The sequence below is a fragment of the Osmerus mordax genome, chromosome 4 (assembly GCF_038355195.1).
Source record: "Osmerus mordax isolate fOsmMor3 chromosome 4, fOsmMor3.pri, whole genome shotgun sequence".
NCBI lineage: Eukaryota > Metazoa > Chordata > Actinopteri > Osmeriformes > Osmeridae > Osmerus > Osmerus mordax.
The window spans coordinates 5,724,421-5,745,133 of record NC_090053.1 but is presented as its reverse complement, the minus strand read 5'-3'; the positions used below and the strand labels follow the sequence as shown (position 1 = coordinate 5,745,133).

Here is a 20,713-nt window from a genome sequence, read left to right as displayed (position 1 = left end):
GGATTGATTTAATTACTGATGTGCTTGCTTTGCTGGAACTGCATAATCAAACTCATTATCATATTGCTTTCTGCTTTGAGACAAAGTGACTCAGTGAAGATACAATACTGAAAATGATATAGTGTTAATGGTAATAATGGTAGTGCACTTAGAACTATGATGAATCAACCCCAGTTGTACAAATGCTGCTGTTATTCTTCCCACTGTAAGTACAGTAGAGCGGATCCAGTTTTGCAGCTGCATCAAGTTTTTTTCCACTGGGAGTTGAGTAGCAAAATGCTGAAATCCTGCTTTACTGAAGGACTGCAGTGTGTAAATGTGTGTGCTTGTGCACATGTGTGTGGTGCGTGAGCGTGCATGCATGTGCAAGTGCGTGTGTGTCCGCACATTTGTTTATGTGTGTGCATGCTTGTGTGTGCTGCCACATGTACGGTATGTCTGTGGAGGCGACACTAGCTGCAATGCCTTTTGACCTTGTCGTCCTTTCCAGAAACCAACGGCAACCGGGGATGTGGGGGTGTGGGGGGAGAGATGATGACGACATCATTACCTGGCCGGGGAAACCTGTTGGGACAGCTCTCAGCAGAAAGCCCTCTCTTCATTTGTCAGCCTCTATAAGCTGCAGAAACAATGGTGCTCACTCTGGTTGCTGCACACCTTACAACACATCCACGGAGGACCTCTATGATATCCTGACTGCAGCGACGCAGTACTGTCTCTCACCAGTAAAACCAATCCTAGTACAAACGAAAACAAGTTTCTCACTAAAACATGGTGGGATAAAATATTTGCTTCTGCTGACGGTTCTAGGATATTAGTGGATATACATTGTTAAAAATATAAGTGCTATCTGTGGCTGCAGCTGGATGCATATTTCTTAAGAACACCCTCTGTTAATCTCAACAGCAGTCTGGTTAGCATGAAAGGGGAGAGGCTGGCTCCTTCATCATCGCCCAATCTGTAATGGGTCTACTGGGTGACTCATGATCATGTCTTGTTTACGGCTATAGCTTTCGGTTTTCTGTAATGTCCTGTAGCTACTGGCAAGAGACAATGAGTAGGTATGTGTGACCTATTCTTTACTGTTCACTCATTTAACTGACATGACTGACTATCAGAAACTTTCCGTCTGAACGGTGATGATGCTGACCTCAGCTCGATTGTCATTCTGTAACACACAAGTTGCAGTAGAACTTTGATAATTCTGAGGAGTAGGTCAAGCCCAAGGTTCTTACCAATTGTCTGAATGCAGAAGTTTATACAGAAGTATGAGAGGCGATCCAAAATCAATCAAGGTTATGCACAGTGCAGTAGACCTTAAATGGATGACTTGCATGGATGAATCTGAGCCAGACAGCATGTGATCAATAGGGTGAGGGAGGGAATGAGGCTTAGGTGTTTGTTTTCTTCAGCTGTGAATTATGTCAATGGCCTCCAATGACTGGCAACAACCATGTGCTTGAGCACGTATGCGCATATCTGTGCCGTCACCCTACGTGGTGGTCGCTGGTTCGATTCCCGGCCGTGCAAAATTACGTTGTGTCCTTGGGCAAGGCACTTCACCCTACTTGCCTCGGGGGAAGGTCCCCGTACTTACTGTAAGTCGCTCTGGATAAGAACGTCTGCTAAATGACTAAATGTAAACATATTGGCTTAGCTCCTGAGGACTGCACCGTTATGTTGTAATCTAAACCGTAAAGGTCATCGGCATGGTTGCTGCGACAATGCTAACTTTCCTCTTTTCTCCTCAGACCACACGCTGACTCCGCATGCTGAACAGGCAGGAGGTAAGCTGAGATTTGAATCCTGGGTATCACATGGACTCATCTAGACTGGTGTACTGATCTACCCTGGAGGATGGACAGAAAGATGGATGTTTTGATAAAGGGATAGTACTTGGAGTACAATCTAATACATAATAGCTACACATTTAGGCCAAAAAAGACAGATAGTTGCTGCTTAATGCAGGCTGCATTTTCCTCAGTCTCCTTGACTCTTTTTCTTGTTACTATCCTTCATGGCTTTATCACTTGGTTGATGTAGGGCTGTCAGCGGTCATGGGTAAAGTACATTTAACTGGGCCTTTAGTGGTCTTCTACCATTTGTGGACTTCCTTAAGGACACAGGAGAATTATGAACAAGGCCTTAATTATTGAACAAGTGTGTGCAGCAAACCTACTATGATGGTAATGCAAAAATGTAGACCATAGCAAAATGGCCATGGGGAGGTGGGTTGGGGAGTGGAGAGTGGGTGGTGGAGATGATCGGTTCATAATAGGCACACCATTGACTAGTCTACTTTATCAAACATTGACAGTCAAAGAAGATGTGTAAAATGTTGACACCTTCTCCGTGCACCAGTAAGTCAAAACCAGATTTTTTTTTTTTATTATAATAGAGACTTGTGGGATTTTATGCAATTTAATTACGCTAACCATCCTAGTACAGTCACAATAAAATAGAGCTTGAGAAACTTTTTGGATGACGATAACAGGAATTGAATGACATTTTTGTCTAAAAGGGATGTGGGGTGAGTGTCTGTCTTTACGGAAATCAATCTAGAATATCAAGTGAGCCAGAAGCCTGACTCAGGAAAAACAGTTGTCCCTAGTGTGTGTGCTCAAGTGTGCGCATGTCTGCGTGCGTGTGTGTGTGTGTGTGTGCGTGCGTGCGTGTGTGTGTGCGTGTGTGCGTGTGTGCCTCAGGCGTGTGGAGGAGAAGGAGGAGGAGTGAGGAGGAGAAAGACAGGTTCTGGAAACAAGGGCTGACTGCTGTTCCACTGACCGACAGTCCTCGAAGTATAGCAGCAGACGGAAGGAGGATTACCATGACAGTGGCTTTCACCACAGTTTCAATTAAATCTTCCCCTCTCCTATTGAGACAGCTAGATGCATATAGTAAGAAATGCCTCCTAGTAGGGAGACAAAAACTTTTTTTTTATACATTTAGATATTCTATACATACTTATAAACAACGCTGAAGTGTGTGTAAATTTGTGTTAGACACATTGTAGAAGTAACAAATGGCCCTTCTCACACATGGCAGGACACACATCTGTGAGAGGCAAAATGTGAAAGAAAGACAAAGTTTATGAAAATAGAGACATGGTGAAAGAGAAAGAAAGAGAGAGAGAGAGAGAGAAGGAGGGAGGGGGAATGGATGGACGAGGAAAGAGAAAGAGGGAGCAAGCTGCTTGTGTGTGTGGCATGCATGTACATCTGTCTGAGCTGAGGGTTGGTGTACTGTGTGCTACTGTGAAGCTCTCGAGGCTATTGTGCTAGACAGAAAAAGAGTGAGAGAGAATGGAAAGAGAGATAAAGAAGGGGGGACAAGAGGGATAGTGAGAAAAAGGGGAAAGAATGTGCGAAAGAGGGAGACAGAGAAAGTATGAAAACGGGGAAAAGAGAGAAAGATGGGGAGATAGAAAAATGGATAGTGAGAGAGAAAGAGAGAGGGTGAGTGAGTGAGAGGCAGAGAAGTAGGGGGAGAGAGGGATGGCGAAAGAAAGACAGAGAGGGAGGAAGAGAGAGAACAGTGGGACCTGTGCCAGCTCACCCCACCCCTGCCGCTGAAGCTGCTGCTGCCTGCAGAGTGAGAAGTGCTGCATTTCCTGAGGGCAATGCAGAGGACGAGGGAGAGGAGCACTCTGTTACCGGGGTCGCACTATCCCAAACACCAGGCCCAGCAGACCAACAGAGATAGAGGGAGCAGAGGATATACGCAGAGACAATTCAGACAGATGTAGGAAGAGAGGACAGAGAGAAAGAGTGCTGAGCTGCAGCATGCACCTTGAATGCAGCATTAGAGGACAGTGAATGAGTTAATCATTTTTATGTCCATGAAACTAAAGCCACACATCCAGTTTCATTGTATCTCACAGGTGAAATTTGGGGAAATTAAATATTATCCATATGATCCCCAGAAGTGAGTAAAGTCACCTGAAAAGTCTGTTTAAGATGAGACTTCTCTCGAGGGAGAAGTTTTGTTTGGTCAACTTTAGAGCTCTAGCACAAATAGGTTAAGGAGCCATGATCCAAATGTGTCATAGCAGAGGGCTTGCTGTTCCATGGATTTGAATGACTCACACATCAGTTCCCTGTGATGTGAGTTTAGATTAATCTACTACTCTCTATGATGAACAGTAATAGCTAGTTTACTGTTACTGTTTTAATGAGGCCTTAATCACAATCAGACTTGACCGGATTACGAATTGATTGTGATTCGACACTACCTAAAAGTATTGTATATGAAGTAGGGGTTTTGAAAGAGCCATTTGTGTTTTGTGCATTGCTTGTGTTTTGTTTTCTCCTGCTGTGTTACTCTGGGCGTAATCGGGGGACACAATATGAGAAGCCAGGGAAAAAAGTGTCATTCAGGAATCATGTTGAACTACTGTTCCTGCTGTGTTATCTGTTAATATAGACATTGATGAGATATCCATTTGCAACCCAGTTTTGTACCTAGCCTGATAGAGTATTTATAACAACCATTAACATTAAGTGTTACATTCATATGGGACTTTAAATACAGACAGTTCTGTAAACCATGTAAAGTTTAGGTTAAATAAAGCCCCCAAATCTGGCCACATAAGTTACCAAACTCTTCTCAAATTACAAAATGAAGGTACATGATCAGATCCTTAAAAATTTATTGAAGGTAATGTAACATGAAATTATAAGTGATTTAAGAAAAGAAATACCCTTGCATAGATCACAGACCATGCCTTTGTCATTAACTGACAAACAGAACACATAGCATAATCCTTGGAGACACAATGTGAAATGTAAAAAAAATAAAAATACATTTCCGATGTTCGTAGGCAAATGGATTTGAAGAAGAGCAAGGGTCAACAGTCCTTTGTGTCTTTTTTGCAGCTCCCAGAGAGCCACCATACATTATTTAGTGCACTTGGTCACATTCATATTATATGCATGCTTCATGGTATTATCAACTCATACTGTAACAGTCACATGTCTATCAATCCATTGCTGTCATCCCAAGATCGTGTCATTGTTGGTTACCTTTCCTCACCATTTTAAGTGAAGTCAGATTTGTTGCTTCTGTGAGTATTGCATGATCAGAATGAACCAAATTCTGTACAGTGCTGCCAAAGCAAACACATCGGGTCGTAAGAATAGGCTCTTTTGCTTTTTACAAACAAGAACATTAAATCATATTGAAGTAGTGTGCATGTGTTTGTGATATATTTAAAGCCTTTAGTGCAGATGAAAGCAAGGGTTTTCTAATGATGCAACCATAATAGAGTTGAGATCCACAGTTTTGAAAATTAAAGCTCATGCAGTCTTCCATTGATCATGCAACAACGCGATCCGTTAGTTGCTGTAGAGATTTGTATCTATATATTTTTTATGTTTGGTTCGTGAGTTGTGATGGGATTTTGGAAAATTCTCTTTGTGGAGTTATTTGGATGTTTTTTCACTGTTTCTTAAAACAAAAAAAGACAAAAAACACATCTTGATGCTTCTATAGTTGGTATCCACATCATTCAAAATACAGTCATTGATAATAGCAGTTAGGTTTAACCATCATGGCTTACCAAAAGAAACACATTGAGTCTTTGATATTTCAGTATATGGCATGTTCTTCCTTAAATTAAAATAAGTTTGTCCTAGTATAGTGCCACAAAAACAAAAAACACACAATGAAAACGTTAATATTCATAATTGCTTGTAGTTGCTCTATTCTATTTTACTGTAGCTAAAATTGCATTGTTTTACTACTTTAAATAGAACAGTTTTCTTATATTGTGGTAATGTTTATGTTGTCTGTTATAGATTTTAAAGACCTTCTCACTCATGTTCTTGTTCACAGAAATCAGTAACGAAATGCAAAAATGTCTCTAAACAATATAAGCACCTTCTCTGCCTCTCTTTCACACACTGCACACCACACACAGCCATTCAATCCAATGGCTCAGTGCTTGCAGCCTCTTAAGTGCATTACTGGCTATTCCTTTGGGACTGTGCTATCGGCTGCTTTGCTTCTTCATCAGCGTTGTTCCCTGACTGGAAAACAACTCTTGGTGATCCCACTCTATGATGTTGAGTGGGTTGGCTAATATACACTACCTATATTTGGCCTGACCATAGGTTTTAGTTGCCTAACTCAAGCAAGGATTACTAACTCCGGCAGACCTCACAGATCTCAACATAGTCAACGAAAATAAAAGCTCTGAGGTTTGAACACATAAAGCTAATGTTGTCAGTGTCTTCTCCTTTTAAATATAGATTCATTTCCGTTTCTACAAAAGAGTCTAAGAAACAGGTACCTGTAATTCTATTGCTGTAAGAATGCATTGTTTTGTAGAATGTTTGGATGTATAGCACCATACACATATTGCCCTCACAAATTAGTGGCTGCACTGGTGGTGTAAGGGGTTTCCTATGTATTCACTTGAACCTCTCTCTGAACTGTTTAATAATGGGTATTTAGTGGAGTAGGACGTTTGGCCAGACAGTGAATGACTCATCGAAATCTTCTTCAGAACCACACTCACAACACAATGCAAATGGGAAAACCATGTCTCTACTTGATGATATGTTTACTGCATGAATGAGGTCATTCTGCACTACATTTAGCATCTTTCTGGATAATCCCTCTGTCAGTGTGGCATTGGGGTATTATCTGTGTTTGTTCTTAGATTGGACAACATTCTAGCATTGATACCATTGTGGAATAGTCCTGAGACACCCATTTGTCACAGACCTCTAAGTAGGCTCTATAAAAGACACCTGAACTGATGCAAACACTGTTGTAAGTCTCTGGTAATACAGTAGGATCATGGCCAAATAAACAGGAGGACCTAGCCTATACCAATCAACCAGCAACAAATCAACTAGCAACTAGATTCACAGAATCAAAAATGCCTTGTGCCATAACTGTTTACATGGCTTTACAAAGCTTGCTTATCCAGGTCTTGTCTATTGGCTGCAGTGTGTTGAGTTGTTCCAATAGTGGTTTTCAATGGTCCACCAAGGTTAGCCATTGCACCAACTGAACACCAAAAGCTAACTGAGACATTAAGTTGCATTGAAATAAGGATACACAAAAGCAGTGCTAATAAATACAAATATGAAATGGGGTACAGTACTTGTCATCCAAATGACATAAATTGTCATAGGGATCGTTGTGTTCATCTCAACAGTGAGCATGATTTTAAGCAATATCAATATGTTGGATTGAATGTCCATGTCATGCATGACTCCTCAACTTACATGATAAAAACAGTGTGATAGCTGAGCTTACTATAAGATCTGGCCCTTGGGGAAAATGTTTTATTTGAACACGCAATGCAGAGAGCTGAAGGTCAAACTAACAATAAAGATTCATCTAACAAGGCATGAAGCGTGCTACCAGATTTTTTGCACCCGGGGTGCGTAATGCCCAAGAATTCAAATTGAACTGAAATTGGACCATTGTGGACAACCATTTTCAAACACTCCACTGTCCCTCTTTGACAAATAAACATAACAACAAAACTGCTTTCAGGCATTGTATTTCTATGGATTCGCAATAATTCAAAAACTGCCCGATTCAGCAGTCCAACAGACCATAGATCACATGTTTTTTGGAGTCAGTCTATCTATTTATGTTCTACTAAAGCCTAAACATTTTTTGATTGTGCGTAGCTTCAAAGGAAAAGGGCTGGGGATAAGGTGGGTTGGTACACTGTTCATCATAAGTGCTTCTGTACAGGCTTGTGTATGAAATAGGGCTAATCTAGAGTTCAACATGGCATGACCACAGTTTAGGTGCCATTTTGCATATGGAAAAAAGAGCTCTGCATTGGAGTAGACTACATCTCTGCAGTTAGTTTTGCAATGACCTCACTGAGGTAGACATTTAAAAGATTTATGGACAAAAATCTATATAAAAAGAAAGGCCAACTTAAAACAATGAATATTCCCTTTTCATTTTGATTTAGATGGACAGGTAAAGTACTCTAGGGTGTTCCAGTAGGGCAAGTGCATGACAGCATAAAGTTGTACCATATTTTTTGTACCAAACATTCTTTCACTGTATCTATAATCTTTAGAATCATAACAATAATCCTCGACAACATCTTCAACGACAATAATAGCATAGTTAAAAACACAGGAACTGCACCAGATCTGCTCAACTGCATGAATGCCGTTGTACACAGAGGCACTTTCTTTGATCCTGTTGGTGAGAGGGGTAAAGGCACTAGCAACTAATGTAAAAGTAATTATTTGCAATATCTAACATAACACTTTTGAAATTTCTTGTTTTTTTCCCCAAAATTTTGAAGTGAAATGGAAGCATGACTCATATGTTAACTTTTCTTGTTCAAAGAAGGTCCATGCACTGCGCTATTGAAGTAATACTGTAGGCCTAACTGGTGCTTACTATGAGTAGGCTATATGCATTTTGATAATATTTCTTCAGCTTCTTTGACTGCCTGTTAAATTAGAAAGTCTGCATCCCCGAGTTGGGTTTGGATATATTTTGTCACATTTCAGAAACGTCAAGGATTTTGTTTCCCTAGTTTCCCTGACAATATAGGACACCCAATGTGCCTGAATTGCAACAAGCTGTATATTGATGTCATGCATTAAATATACTAGGATACTTAGTACCTTAGTCGATAGGCCATAATGCAGGTTACTTTATCATGCTATGATCTCATTTATTTACTTTGTTCCCTTAAGGTTTAACATTCAGTCTCTAGATACTTCTAAATTATTTGCATTTTCAAATTAAATCTAACCAGTGCACTCTGTTAAAACGAATGAGAACGGGGTAATGAGTTAAGGTATCCAAAAGAACATCTTTACCATTATATGAGGTAATGTCTCACGCATGCCAATATCAAATGGGGAGTCTTTCTAAACATGCTCATGTGAAGCTCTTTTTTTTATAATTGTGCTGTCTTGCATCTAAAGGGCATGGCATTGAATCACTTGGTGATATCATAATTACAGCATCTGCTGGAAAATAGCAGCATTGCGGATGTCCTTGAGGCAAGTAGACCCTCTTTAACATCCAACCAGGAGATCAGTCTTTTTCCATTAAGGTGCATTGCTGGATAGTAGATCATAAGTCGGGAAGGGGGGGGGGGGGGGGGGGGGGGGGGGGTCAACCTCCAGGCTCCGACCACTGATCTGCAGATGCTTGCATGTATCTGCAGAGTATTCTGATGCATTTTCCTAGATGCATTGTGCAACTTGCTGAAATGTTATCTGTAATCCATGCATAACGTTTAATGATCACGCAGGTGTCAGATAGAACAGTCATTGTGGCTGCTGTTAGTTGTCCAGGGCTCAGACGCGGGTGTTAAATAGATGTTCGTTTTTTGTTTCATGTTTTTTGTTGCAATATATGTGTATATTTGAAAGATTGTTTCAAAGAATTTATTACTCTACCTGTCATATGCTCTAATAGATAATTTTTTTCTGGTTCCTTTCAGTTGCTGAGCTTGGTTGTAGTAATTCTAGAGCGCTTTAAGAAGGTACATGAAGCATTCAAACGGATGGTCTATTCCATGTGACAGCATCTTTGAGGTCCCACAGATTCTACTTCCGTTTTACACATCTGTCAGGAGTTTGCTTTTGTTTACACAGTTTTGGTTGGCTATAGTGCAATTGCCAGTTCTGAGATTGGCCTCCCTAAAGTTGTCGATGCTATTATTTATGTCTCCATCAATCTCCATGTATTCTGACTTGCTGACGGTTGATGAGCTACGGCGGCTAGAATTGGTTTCAGATATATTTGGATTGCTTACATTTAGGAGTTGGGCCTGCTCCTCTCCCTCGGTCTCCCTGTGGTAGAAGTAGTTGAAGTTGGACACAATGACAGGCACTGGGAGCGCAATTGTCAACACTCCAGCGATGGCGCACAGAGAGCCTACAATCTTGCCCCCTATTGTAACTGGGACCATATCCCCATATCCCACTGTTGTCATTGACACCACTGCCCACCAGAAAGCGTCCGGGATGCTGTGAAAGTGGGACTCTCCCTCTTCTGCCTCAGCAAAGTATACGGCACTGGAGAATAAGATGACACCGATGAATAGAAAGAAGATCAGCAATCCAAGCTCTCTCATACTGGCCTTGAGTGTCTGGCCCAAAATCTGCAATCCTTTCGAATGTCTTGACAGTTTAAAGATTCTGAACACTCTGACCAGACGAATCACCCTGAGGATGGCCAGAGATGTTGCCTGTTCTCCTACCCCTTCTTCGGCGTCGTTGGGGTCTTCAGCCAGCTCCGTGCCCAGTGTGATGAAGTAGGGAATGATAGCCACTATGTCAATAGTGTTCATCATGTTCTTGAAGAAGGCCGCCTTACTGGGACACGCAAAAAAGCGAACTATCAATTCAAAGGAGAACCAGATAATGCAGAGTGTCTCGATTATGAAGAAAGGGTCGGTCAAGATATTTGGTTTGTAGTAAAAAGTAGTGTTGCCTATTGTCTTTAACCGACCTCTTGGGTCCTCTTTCAGTTCAGGCAAAGTCTCTAAACAAAATATGACTATGGAAATCAGAATGACCATCACAGACACTATTGCAATACCTCTAGCAGGGCCAGAACTCTCTGGGTGTTCAAAGAGCAGCCAAATTTGTCGCTGAAACTCCTTTTCTGGCAATGGGCGTTCTTCCTCTCTGATGAAACCCTCATCCTCGCGGAATTTCTCCATCGCTTCGACCCCGAGCTCATAAAATTTGATCTCTTCCGAAAACATATCCAGCGGGACGTTCACAGGTCTCCTCAGCCTACCACCAGATTGATAATAGTAGAGAATAGCGTCAAAGCTGGGACGGTTTCTGTCAAAGAAATACTCATTTCTCAAGGGATCGAAGTACCGCATCCTCTTCTTGGGATTGCCTAGCAATGTTTCTGGAAACTGTGAGAGAGTATTTAGCTGCGTCTCGAATCGGAGCCCCGCAATATTGATGACCACCCTCTCGCAGCAATCGTGGTCATCGTGGTCAGGGGGGTATGTGTCCTGCGGGTGCCCAGGCACCGCCGATGTCTCATCCATGTTATCTCCCGCAACGACAGTCATCTTGCAGGTTAACTTGGAGCTCTGCAGGAGTTGTGGAATTCCGATTAAAATAATGTAGCAGGCATTCAGTAAAAAAAATCCACGTTGTTCCCCTCCCCTTATTTGTTGTCCTAGTCCCCAGACTGGGGAGTAGCTTGCTTTGCCTTAGTGCGGCTCCACTGCGATTCTCGCTGACTCGACCATTGCTGCTCCCCGCTGCATCTGCTACTGCCTCTGTCACCCAGTCAGAGAAAAAAAGAATGGATCGAACAGCGGAGATATTTGCCAACTCAGCAATTTCTGCCATCTACGTGTTTAATTATTTATCTATTCTGAACTTAAACTGGCAAATATTACAATAACAAACTATAGTTTTACGTTTTTTTTAAGGCCTACATAGCCTATAGATCGTTAACTGACAGTTTCATTTTGTTGTAACCCACCACCCCATTGTTTTGACGCATATATCACTAACCTATTGACATTTAGTAATAGGCTAACAAGAAAATGCTTGTTATGCCAAACATAGCCTATAAGATCAAATAAGGCATTTAAATGATAATACATTTATCATTTAATACATTTTAATATCTTAGGTTGCTGATCAGCTTCCAGTTCCTCTGCTTACCTTGGGTTGATCTTGAAGGGTCCTGAAGGAATGCGCCTTGTCCGCGAAGTAATTCAACGCTAGGACACCCGTGGCCAGTTGTCAGACCTGTGTTCATGCAGCCTAGCACTTAAGCCAAGCGGATAAAAAAAAGATCCGTGCAGAACCGAAATAAACATTGCCTATCACTTAACCATTATCTCTCAAGTCAACCCCACATTTCCTATTTGTCTACATCGTGATGCAGTTCCTTCACATACGATGTAAAGTCTGGAGTGAAGGGAAATGCGTACAACACCAAAAACGAAGTAAAGCAGCCAAGTCAATGAGCCGCTTGTGCGCCGGCACTTTGGCGTGAATGGCTTATACCGCAAGAGAAATTCTTGTTCTGCAATTTAGGCGGGGAGATACATTAAGGGGCAATAAGCGACCCCCTGCAATTTCCAGACATGACCGCATCAGCAGAAATTACCTGTTACGAGTAGACAAGATGACGGTCTGAATGTGTTTTTCCTCGCCATATTGTTAAGGTAATGTAGACTCGAGGTGTCTCTAATTAGGGGGGAATCGATTATGGAGGAGAGAATAATTTCTTAATTTTGTTCTGCATATTTTTGTAACGCATTTCACATGCAAGTAGAGTGGTGGTGGAGAAAGTGCGTGTGAATGTGTGTGCGTGTATGTGTGTGTAAAAGGGAAGGGGGGGGGGGGGTTCGACGCAATGCAGACCGGCTGTACTAACGCTGCACGCTGCCACGAGTGCTCTATTGGCTACACCACAAAAACAAGAACATTTGTGTGCCAGCATTGGCGCAAGATCTGCTTTGGTGGCGAGCTGGTTCAATAATAGGCTAATCCATTTATTTAGCTGAGTCAGAATGTAAATAAGAACGTTGTTTTGTGTAGTGGGCAAATATTATTTCCACCAATAGACTTTAAAATTAGGCTAAATGACTAAATATATATCTGTAAGGTTACGATGAAGTCACTTTTCAGTTGATACATCTCAGGTTCATGTGGTGTGAGAGAATAAAGCGTCTTCCTAGGATTGGCTTCATCACCATGGACAGCGCACTGCGAGCGGTGCAGAAGATTATTCCTCGTTTAGCTATAGTCTTTTCGGTGTTATCCCGTTATCTCGGCGTTATCCCGTCAGTCAATACAGTTTTAAGTTTAAGGCACACAGCAGCGAGTTCATTTTAGGACAACGTTTTTGAATTGTGCTTAACAGCCCTGCCCAAATCATCGCAATGCCCTCTAATCTGCTATTAGGCCTATAAGGCAAGTGATGAGTAGTCTACAGTAGGCTACACGTATAGCCTACATCAACACGAAACTTTCATTAAATTAACCCTTGTGTCACATGACCCGAAGGTTCACAACGAACCATTTTACCCAATACAAAACCAAATTTGTTTAATTTTCTTTTAACCTTCGCGATGTGGGGGGTCTGAGACAGCCCGATGGTTAAAAGAAAATGCTTCACTTTGTTTTTGTATGCAGTAAAGTTGTCGCAATACGACGGTGGGTCACAATGACTGATGGGTCAGAATGACCCGAAGATAACACAAGGGTTGTATTACAATATAAACTAGGTCTGAACTTTTAGAAGACTCACACTTTCTCCTTCATTTCTTGCATTTTTCCACACAGCTTGAAACCACGTGCGTAATATTTTAGACTAGCCTATTTGTTAAAGCTGGCAATATATATTTTTTTTAATAATTTATTGTCAAGTTATTTATTTTATCAAAACATAATATACATGTACAAATAATATGTTATAAAAATAGATCTGTAATTTCGTATTAGGCTAAGCGATTCATCTAAAGAATTTATATTACAGAATGTATATTAGGCTATGCCTGCATTGGCTAGCTTCACAACGTTATAGGCTACATCACTTAATCTCAAGCAGTGTGTCTAACAACTTGAAGGCCTTGAAGACAGGCTACTGCAAAGATCTGTGTAAAAATCATCAGTTTTCAAAATGTAGGCCTAAATACGGTAAACAACATGTACTTTTCAATCCATTGGCATCTGGACTGAAGAAGGTCTGGATTTTCTTTCAGGGGCAGAAAGGCAAGTATTTCCTTGTCTCGAGACTCCTGCAAGTTGAAAGAAAGGTATCATAACTTCTGGTGAGTTTAATCATTTTCAACCAGGAAACAACTTACCAGCAATGTCTTGCAACATGGCGTTCACAATCGGACATCCTGGAAGGAAGGCCTAATGTGCACTTGAAACTGTCAGTTTTACTTCTCCAACATCCATGAATCAGTCAACATTCATATATATACAAGTGAAATACACAGCTTAGCTTATATCTAGGCTATAATAAAAGGAGAGAGATCTGTACATTAGTGTTAAAGTATATTTCTATCATAAAAAGATGTCTAACCTGAGAAGTATGCGCCATCACAATTTAACCAGAGTGTGGCGCCAGCGGTTCAGATATTTGGAAGTGTTGCAAACCACTAAACGCAGTGCCGGGAAAATTAGCTCCATACTACCTGTTTAATAGGCTAGGTGTCCATAGATAACTCAGCTGATGTAGGCTATCACCATGACTTAAATTATGTAATACAATCTTAGATACATGTCTAAACTATACGCAAACACGGAACAAATGGGCCAGTAGGCTATGCTTCATTACAAATAGCCTATAACAGTAGGCTATATAGCAATATTGCACTTACCAAGATAGATAGGCCCTATTCTCACTTTTAAACGTCTGTCAGTTTGCCAGTGTATGTTTCAACGGGGTTGAAGGTGGAATATCGCATAGTATCCAAATCGTTCCCATCATCCAGATACTCTGTTTTAGTAGGCCTAAACGACTGTATGCTGTCACTTGAATTGAATTCCCCGAATGATTGCTGTCCGCAAGTCACGTGTATATATTTAATATTTTCCCCCTGGTCATGCTCTCTGTGATAGAAATAGTTGAAATTTGATACGATGACAGGGACAGGTAAGGCAATTGTAAGCACCCCAGCGATGGCGCATAAAGATCCCACTATCTTGCCTCCAATAGTTTCTGGGTACATGTCTCCATACCCAACTGTGGTCATGGACACCACAGCCCACCAGAATGCAGCGGGGATACTTGTAAATCCTGTTTGTGGGTCGTCAACCTCCGCGAAGTAAGCGGCGCTGGAGAACAAAATAACCCCTATGATCAGAAAGAATATTAACAGTCCAAGTTCTCTCATACTTGCACGAAGAGTTTGACCGAGAATTTGAAGACCCTTGGAGTGTCTCGAAAGTTTGAAAATCCTAAAGACTCGTACCAGACGGATAACTCTGAGTATGGCTAAAGACATTGCCTGTTGACTATTTCCCTGCTCGGTTTCAGCGAGATCCAGGCCAAGAGTGATAAAATAAGGTGCAATCGCAACAACGTCAATAGAATTCATTAGGTTTTTAAAGAAAGCTGCTTTGCTAGGGCACGACAGAAACCTCATCAGAAACTCAAAGGAAAACCACACTATGCAGAGAGTCTCAACCACAAAAAATGGATCCGTAAAAGGATTTGTTTTTTTCTCGTGGGTAGTTCCATTTGAAACAAGATGAGACACTACACTGTGTTCTTCCCGGAATTCCGGCAAAGTCTCCAGACAAAATATGATGATGGATATCAAAATCACCATAACTGAAACTATAGCAATAATTTTTGCAGCCCCTGAGCTATCAGGATACTCGAACAACAACCATATTTGGCGTTGAAACTCATTCTTGGGCATTGGACGTTCTTCCTCCTTTATCAAACCTTCATCATCCTTGAACATTTCTATGGCCTCCTCCTCAATTTCGTAAAATTTCATTTCTTCCATGAAAATGTCAACAGGTACACTGACGGGTCTCCGAAGCCTTCCTCCAGATTGATAGTAATACAGGATGGCATCAAAGCTGGGCCTGTTCCTGTCAAAAAAGTATTCATTTCTCAGAGGATCAAAGAAGCGCATCCTTTTCCGTGGATCTCCCAATAGCGTTGAAGGGAAACGGGAGAGTGTCTTCAATTGAGTTTCGAAGCGCAACCCAGATATGTTTATCACGACCCTCTCGCTGCACTCCTGGTCAGCCTGTTCCAAGTCGCACACATCTTGGAATAAGGCAGCAACTACCACAGTCTCATCCTGGTTCTCTTGGGACACTACAGTCATATTTTACCTGCCAAGGGTAATGGTTCACTCACCCAAGGCCCCTACACTCGCTTTCTCAGGTGCGATGTCCCCTCTCTTCAGTAGATGTGTCCACGTAAATTTAAACATAAGCGCTCAGGAAAAAGTTGACCCCAGCATGTGCTGAGTCTTGTAAGAAAAAAAGCTATTCTCTCAATTTTTTTGTCCTTTTGAAATGTTCTACTAATTGTCAAAAGATCTTCTCCTCGTCTTGCTCATGGCTGTGTAGGCTACAGATGACAGGCATATTATCACTATTTTAAACCCCAAAGCCCTCCCCATGTTGACTGACTTGATGACACTGCTGCACAGTCCCTGTCACTCTTTCTCTGTAGTAAAGCAACCTTTAGTAAACTCCACTTACACAGAAATGTTTTCCAATGGTTGCCTTGATGACTGTCAAACTTTTAAATGACCTACACTCAGTATTCTTTCACTTATAATATAATATAAAACGTAATAACGACAAGTAAAACAGGTTGTAGATTTTAGGTCTTTATTTGTCGAATTTATTGTTTTTGTAAATTAATAATTGAAGGTCATTGAAGTAGAAATCTATGCAACTCCTCATGGACTATGCGGTAGTGGAAACTGCTGGCATGACTGACACTTGAGTACCCACAGAGAATAGTGTCCTAAGGAAGCCACAGCCAAAATAACACTCCCCAGTTCCAGTGCTTAAAGGGTTGCATTTTACAACTTGGAACATGGGGCCCCTTGAAGAAATTTGACCTACCTAGCCTTTAGATCATTGAGAGATTCGGGTGTAAAAACATACACTGTATGTACACTTTGCCCAATTTAATACTAAGTTCAGTTCATCTACCATCCCCACAACTAAGATGGTGAACAAATGGGTCAATTTTAAACTTCTCAAAAAATGCATGGTTCATCACTCAGTCAAGATCTTAAATTATTTACTGTCATACAGTATAATGTATTAATCAGTATTTATATCTCATAACACTGTGTACACAAGTGTCCCTCACTGCTCACTGTCATGTGCTTGTATTGCATGTATTGACCACCTGTTTATATTAATAAATATAATATTTGTGAAATGACAATGTTGATTCAAATGTAAGTTTCTCTGCTTATACACATGTTCACAAGTGAAAAAGGGCCACACCAACAACACGTCATTGAGTGGTTGTAATTCTAGAAACGTCAGGAATGAATGAATGACAGGCACTCTGGGTGTCTACCGTGGTTTCCCGGAGCTCCGTTAATCTCAAAGATGGTTGGAAAGTAGTAAGTGTCATAGGTGTTTTTGTGTCACTTGTCAGTATCTCTTCCTTCCTCACTTGTCCACTTCGGTATTCATCTTGGCTATTCATGCACGCAATTGACCACCGTTCATAAGAACTGCTTTATCCAGAAATGTCACTGAAAGCCCAGCAATTCAATGGTGCGGGTGGTCGGTATTTATACCACGGAGTGAGTTTAACCAATTTGACTTGGTTACATAATCAAAGCTGGAAAGCAGAGGAAGGAGAAGAGTAATGACTAGGATAAGGGTGCGATCATGTTCGATCATGGCATAATGACTATTCTTGAGATTGAGTGTATCTTAGGTGAAGGTGTGGGAAGGATCTGATTAGCTGATGGTCATAAGTTCTAGGATCCTGTCATGGTAGATAGTAGATGTGGTGGGGTATTTGCCTCCCAAAACTCAGTTTTATCTAACTCCAGTGATATCTGACACCATGAACTCAGATGGGCATTCTCCATTACAGACATGAGGTAATCACTTAGAACTTCTGTCTGACTTCCTTGACTTGTTCGGCATGTGTTGTTCAAATTTCTTCAAACTGGGAGTTTATGTGTGTGTTTGCTCTTGGCATGCTATGTACAGTATATTACAGTAAAGTGCAAATGCGCGTATGTTATAAAACAGGATTTTTGCAAGTCAGTCTGCAGTCAACAGCTCCAGATAACGGCCTTCAGATCATTTCATTCTCATGCCAACTATGTTGTTGGAAATGAAATAGGGGGCAGTTGACTTGGCCTGATGGATGCAGTGCAGGGACTGCGATGACAGGGCCTCAGTGAGAAGGATGAGTGCATGGGTGATTTGAGCAGCTTTCCTTCCATGCAGCAGTCTGTTTCAGTGACCATTCAGACCAAGGTTTCTGTTGTGGACTTTTTAATTTAAGATTTTTTTGTTGCTGTTCTTGTACAGGTTAAAAGTCGGGTCAACAAAATACTTTAAATGGAGCTAGATGTAGCTCATGTGTGACAGGTAGCATACTTGTCTGACTTCACCGTCCAGATTTTTACAAGACTTTTAGTATGGATAGAATTAATGACAATGTGTCATTACAATATAGTTTCAAATCCTATATTGAAGTTGACGTGTGTCATTGTGATTGCATTTACAGTTTATATGTCTTATCCAATGCATTGTAAATATGAAATGCTAAAATGACAAGAATGAGCACAATTTCTTTTAATTAAGAGTGTGAAATTGTTGGCTGAATCAAACTTAAGCCATGTTTATGATATTCTCATTTGCCGCTAGAGTGTGAGAAGGACGCCTTCACGCAGAAGTGTCTCAGGATCAAGCATTACTTTCTAGTAAGGAGACACCCCAGTCGAGCTACATGCCAGTTCCTGGGTTTTGATTGCCACCAATTTTAGAAGGCTGTCGTCTGAAGTTGATGGCCATGTTTTTGCTGAAAGGTGACCAGGCATATAGCAAGAGGTGAAACAGGACACCCAGGATCCAGGAGGCTTGGTTCATTGGAATATGCTCTGCATGCTTATTCCGGATTATGATTTTGCTTAATGAAGTCTTGCCCTTTTTTAGTAGACAGCATGGGGACTTCCTGTCAAAGCACTTGTATATGAAGGGGTGTCAGTTCCAACACAGAGACACAGGTAGGATTTAAATTGAATAAGCTTTATTTTTTAAATAATTAATCTAATCCTGGTTCCCCATGGAGTTTCTTAACTAAGAAATTGAGTGAACAGCATTAAATTCCTCCTCAGATACGTCTTACATTTTTATTTAAATAATTTGTCTACAAGAAATCTTCTAAAAGTGTACTCTTTAAGATACAGCTGCTCATACAATATCAGAATACCAAGAAGAACACAGCGTCTCATGAACTTCAACCTATAGATCAAGAAACCCCTCCTATAGTATTTGTGCACACACATTTTCATCTTACACTAAAGAAGTCCTGTAACCGAATAGGCTATAGCTCAGAGAGCAACCCTTTGCAAGGGAACCTTAGAGAGGTCTATAAATAAACAGGCAACACTGGGACTGCACATGGAATGATGAGCTCATGGCAATAGACCTATTCCTTCTCCTCAAGGGTATATCCTGATAAACATATCTCCAAAGATATTGCTGTCACAGTTAAAACAACTAACAAAGTATGACAGCAAATTACCACAAATATTTGATGGTTGTATGGTATTGTAGTGAATAGATAACTATTGAGCAGAAAACTGACAAGGTGACATTATTGTTTTCTTTCAATGTTTAAAATTGAATACATTTGTTGAATTATCACATGTTTTCAGTCAGCCTAGTCATGCATTATGCAGGTTATTTTCTGTGTTGACTATATTTTAATGGTATGTTTTTTTTCAAGGCATGAGATTATGTAATCCTCCATGCGCCATGGGCAAAGCAGTAATGCATGTAATGCACTGGTGTCATTATCCAGTAGAGGAGAATGTTCCTATCTGACAGCAGCCTGCTCCTACAGTATCTGGTGACTGAAGAACATGCAAACTCCACACAGAAAGGCCCGGGCCCACCTGAGCACCAAACAGTGCAGGTGTTGCACCAAAAGCTGCGACCTATCAGAAACTGTGACCGCAGCTGCACATCGTCTGCCCGTGTGTGTACGATTTTAACGTGTAACCTACAATAATGGCCCCATATATTAAGCAGTTACAGTGGGGTCACATTTTCTGACAATTTACCCAGTGTGCTGGTCCATTACGTATTTCGTTCTTTTTTACTTTACAGTAGAATATGATTATTTAAAGTTTTAAATGTAGGTCTAGTGTAAGACTAGGTAGGTTATTACAAATGTAACTCGTGCATGCAGTCACAAAGGAAGTACATGTTTAGAAACGTTTCTGAGAAAATGTACCTTAATATATTTTATTTACTTTCAGATAAACATGTTAGGCCTACTACCGCGAATAATCATTCGGTCACAGTTTCTGATGGGTCACAGCTTTCTGTGCAACACCTGAACAACACTGAGTGAACACTGCCCCAAGCGTTCTCCCAGCGCCTTCTTGGTGCAAGGCACTGTGCCACAAAACAAGTGTATACATTTATAGTGTTTCCCTTAAGTGTTACAGTAGACAATCATTTTACCTTTATAAATTAGTTATTTACACACATGCCACATGTCACAAACAGGTGTTTTCGCGCCATGCTCGTTGTCATGGTGACAGAACAACCGGTATAAAGTCAGCCAAATAACCAAGCCATTTCAGACCAGCTCAAATACGAAGCCGGACATAGGAGGCCTCAAACAGCTTGAATTAAGCATGCTTTCAGTCTTGCGGTAGGTTATGCGTTGATGGATATTGCTATGGGATTGAGGGGTAGTCTATGGTTCGCATTGACTTGGCAGTGCCAACGACGTTATCTAATTTCGCCAGCCAACTAGTTAGCCTAGCAGTTTGGCAGTAACTTTAGCTGTATCATGTCGTGTGTGGCGATGCAGATGACTATGCCAAATGTTGAGCGAGTACAGTATTCACCATTTTGCAGTTACACTGTAGGCTAAAGACTGATAGCTAAATAGCTGTATTGTAGCTATCTATTGTCAACAATTCATCATCTTAAAATTGTTTTTAAGATGATACCAAGGTTTTTGGCAGCCCTGGTAATACTAGTTGTAGACTACCCTTAGAAAAGTA

The 20,713-nt window shown here is 41.0% G+C and overlaps 2 protein-coding genes across 2 annotated transcripts; both read right to left on the bottom strand.

The window, feature by feature from the left end:
• Positions 1–8,995: 8,995 nt before the first annotated feature.
• kcna1a (potassium voltage-gated channel, shaker-related subfamily, member 1a) lies at positions 8,996–11,882 on the bottom strand. Its single transcript, XM_067234543.1, has 2 exons — positions 11,652–11,882; positions 8,996–11,257 (listed from the first exon to the last, which is right to left on the bottom strand). The coding sequence occupies exon 2, from the start codon at positions 11,042–11,044 to the stop codon at positions 9,566–9,568; it is 1,479 nt and encodes a 492-aa protein (XP_067090644.1). The 5' UTR covers positions 11,045–11,257; positions 11,652–11,882; the 3' UTR covers positions 8,996–9,565.
• Positions 11,883–13,367: 1,485 nt separating this feature from the next.
• On the bottom strand, positions 13,368–16,072 carry kcna6a (potassium voltage-gated channel, shaker-related, subfamily, member 6 a). Its single transcript, XM_067234343.1, has 2 exons — positions 14,330–16,072; positions 13,368–13,738 (listed from the first exon to the last, which is right to left on the bottom strand). The coding sequence occupies exon 1, from the start codon at positions 15,794–15,796 to the stop codon at positions 14,357–14,359; it is 1,440 nt and encodes a 479-aa protein (XP_067090444.1). The 5' UTR covers positions 15,797–16,072; the 3' UTR covers positions 13,368–13,738; positions 14,330–14,356.
• Between the last annotated feature and the right edge of the window lie 4,641 nt (positions 16,073–20,713).